Source organism: Dipodomys ordii, unplaced genomic scaffold, assembly GCF_000151885.1.
Source record: "Dipodomys ordii isolate 6190 unplaced genomic scaffold, Dord_2.0 Scaffold78, whole genome shotgun sequence".
Taxonomy (NCBI): Eukaryota; Metazoa; Chordata; class Mammalia; order Rodentia; family Heteromyidae; genus Dipodomys; species Dipodomys ordii.
In genome coordinates this window covers 3,996,729-3,999,985 of record NW_012267294.1, presented here as the reverse complement: position 1 = coordinate 3,999,985, position 3,257 = coordinate 3,996,729, and the positions used below count along the sequence as shown (strand labels likewise).

At 45.6% G+C, this 3,257-nt stretch overlaps 1 protein-coding gene across 1 annotated transcript in view; it reads left to right on the top strand.

Annotated features, from left to right (window-relative positions):
• Lmo4 (LIM domain only 4) overlaps positions 1–3,257 on the top strand; it is a 16,557-nt gene that overhangs the window by 3,250 nt on the left and 10,050 nt on the right. Inside the window, exon 2 of the mRNA XM_013024753.1 lies at positions 1–237. This exon is cut by the window's left edge and continues 2 nt beyond it. Coding sequence (XP_012880207.1) covers positions 2–237 — 236 coding nt within the window. The 5' untranslated portion in view covers position 1. The remainder of the gene's footprint in view (positions 238–3,257) is intronic.

Below are 3,257 nucleotides of genomic sequence, written 5' to 3'. Positions count from 1 at the left end.
CATGGTGAACCCGGGCAGCAGCTCGCAGCCGCCCCCGGTGACGGCCGGCTCCCTCTCCTGGAAGCGGTGCGCGGGCTGCGGGGGCAAAATCGCGGACCGCTTCCTGCTGTATGCCATGGACAGCTACTGGCACAGCCGGTGCCTCAAGTGCTCCTGCTGCCAGGCGCAGCTGGGAGACATCGGCACGTCCTGCTACACCAAGAGCGGCATGATCCTGTGCAGAAATGACTACATTAGGTGAGTCTGCTGCCGTCCCGGATGGGCTGGCCCAGCCCTGTGCAAGGCCAAAGGTTATACTGACTACCTGGGGTTGTGTGTGTGTGTGTGGGGGGGGGGGGGTGTTGTGCAGACACAGGGGCATTCTTGGCACTGTTCACCTTTAAAAGCTTGGTAGCATTTTGGGGGTTCAAGAAGCTTGTGTGAATCTTGCAGAATCGGATGACACATGAAGGGCCAATGCTGTATATATACTAACTTAAGACTAGGGCCACTTAGATGTGCCAAAGACCAGGACACTCTACCCACATCCAAAGTGGGCAGCCAGCCTCCTCTGTCTGAGCTGCAGGCTGCAAGTTAGCCCTCCAAGTGGGAGGTAAGCTGCGTTCTTAAAGCCAGGTGGGGACCTAGAGACACTCATCGGAGACAAAAGGTTTGCTTACTTAAAAGTAGACTTAGTGAGAAAGTATTTGTCTGTAGCAGTGACTAATTGTGATGTTTACATAAAGCACCTTTAAACTTTTTTTTTTTTGCGTGGAAAGCCGTGACTCATTCTTTGTGCTCCTTGTGAAAAATGCTGATCTCCTGTCAGTTTTAAAGACTTTTCATTCTTTTTATAGCAGAAAACCCAAAGCACAAAACCTGATGTTTCTCTTCATAGTTTTACTTGGAGGGCTTGGTGTTGTCACTGTCAGTGTGTGGTTTCCCATCTAGAGTCTGTAGTTTGTTCATTTGATGAATGTTCAGGTTTAGTTGGTTTCTTTTTTCTTTCTTTCTTTCTGTTGTCATTTGTAGCATTGCCCTTGATTCCCAAAAGATTCAGAGAAAGGGGCTAGACTAATCTCGCATCTTAAAGCAATGTATAGGAACATTCATATATCCGTGTAAGCAGGCTCTTCCAACAAGTTTCAGCGCAATTAATGAGAAGAATTCAGGAGGTCAGGTGCCTATAGGATCTTTTCAGGTGAACTCAAGCTACTTAAACTCATTAATTTGAAAGGAGGCATTTGAAGGATTACACATTTAATTTGAGTAAATGGTTTGATAGACTGATGCACATGAATGCTTCTAAGAGGTGTTCTGTTTCAACATCCAGTAATTAAAAAAAAAAAAAACCGCCCGCACACCGCTGATACTAGAGAACCACACACTTTGTATAATTTTTTTCTATTTCAGTTTATGCCCTAAACCTTTATAGTGATTAGCAGAAAATTTTTATTCTTTCTTCCATGCAGGTAAATGACTGAATGAAATATTTTGTTCATAGTTTAGTTCCTGTCATTCAGCTGCTGGTACTGCAGAAGGTCCCACTATAGTTCAGAGCTGAGTAAGGGTGTGTTTACCCCCAGTGATAGCATTAGTATGAAATGATTGATGGGGAAAAATGACATTTGGCTATTCTGATAACACACCCTCCCTGTATCTCTCTTCTTGGCAGCCTCAATCAGTCGAGTGAAAGAAATAAAGTATATACTTTTATTTTTTAAAGTAGGATGGATGCATTCATTTCACTAAGTGTTCTTTTAGAAGTAAATGTTGGAAAAATCATCAGGAGCCTGGTGTGTAATGTTTTCTGGTCCTCATTCCACGCAATGCCATGAGCTTTAACAGTATTGTAATTAAGTAGAGAGCAAAAAATATGATAAAAGATGGCGGGTTAAAGTGTAAAAAATGACACTGTAGTTAAGATTTGGTCAGTGGTACAGTTTCATCTCTTGAAATGCCTTCTGGGAAAAAAATACAAAAAAACAAAACATTCTTTGCTTCTGATTACTAATTAAAAAGAAGATGGGTGCACTTGCATTCCCCCAGGACAAGTTTAGGCAAGTGGTTTCCTGGGAATCAGATGGAGTCCATTCCTCTTATTCTTAGGTCCAATTATAAATGCCCTTTTGGTGTGGCCTAGTGGAAGATGTGTACCCAGCTCTGAACCTTAATTCATCCATATTTCTTTCCTTTTGTCTCTGAATCTGAGAACTGGAGCTAGGTTTGCTCTTGAACTAGTTGCTACACTGAGAAACTTAACATCTCCTAGAGATATGTCTAGTTTAGAGCAAACCACATTTTGATTAAGCCCCAGTAGCTGAAAGCCCTCACCCCTCACTCCACTTCATCTACAGATTTCTGACATTTGAGTTCTCTCCTCTGACCATCAAAATACCAAAAAGATGGGACTGTGGAGGGAGTGCTAGTCTACCTTTTCCTCTCAGCTGTCCTCTCCCCAAATACCCCCAAACCCACTTGTTGGAGGAGCTTTTAGTTCCCTAGGGAGTGACAGCTAACTAAAGAGCAAAGTCATCAACTAGCTGGCCACCAGGTGACTAGGACCCGGTGGTCCTAGGAGCAATTTATTTTAAGGGGCTTTTAAACTGTTTTGACTTTGAGATTATAGGATTTTGTTGTTGTTGTTTGTTTGTTTTGTTTTTTATAACCAAGATCTGACTAAAGCTAAGGGAGAGCTGGGAGAGAGAGGCCAGCAGGGGTGGGCTAGGAAGGGGGGGGCGTTTTTCTCCAGTCCCCTCCCCCTGTGTGGACCAGTATCCACCACTGCCTAGGGCCGGGCTTCAGCCTGGGCTCCTCTCCCTCCAAGATTTCAGATAAAGCGGCTGCCTTGCTGCAGCGAATCTGCACAATTAAAAGCTTTAATTAGTGGCTCCTCCATTTTCTTAGTTCTGATGGGCTTTATCTAATGAGATCTGGTCTCTGGCTTAGATCTGCTCCGAATGACGTGTCCGCAATGAATGAGAGCTGCGTTGCAAACAAAACATTTAATTAACAAAATTGGCCTCTAAGATGGGCGGGGGGGGGACTGGAAAGGGGGGCAGGGGGGAGGGAGGGGAGAATGGATCTTAAAGGGACCCACGTCTGCCTGCCCCCTCTACCCTCCCCCCCCCTAAAAAGTGGCCGAGCCTTGGAACTGCCTTCCTCCCAGCCCCGGGCTCCCGGCCCCTCGGTTCCACCTGAACTCCAGCAAATAGCTGCGGAAACTCTAGTTTTCCCCCCTCCCCTCCGACACCCCCACCCCGCACTTGGGGGCCCCC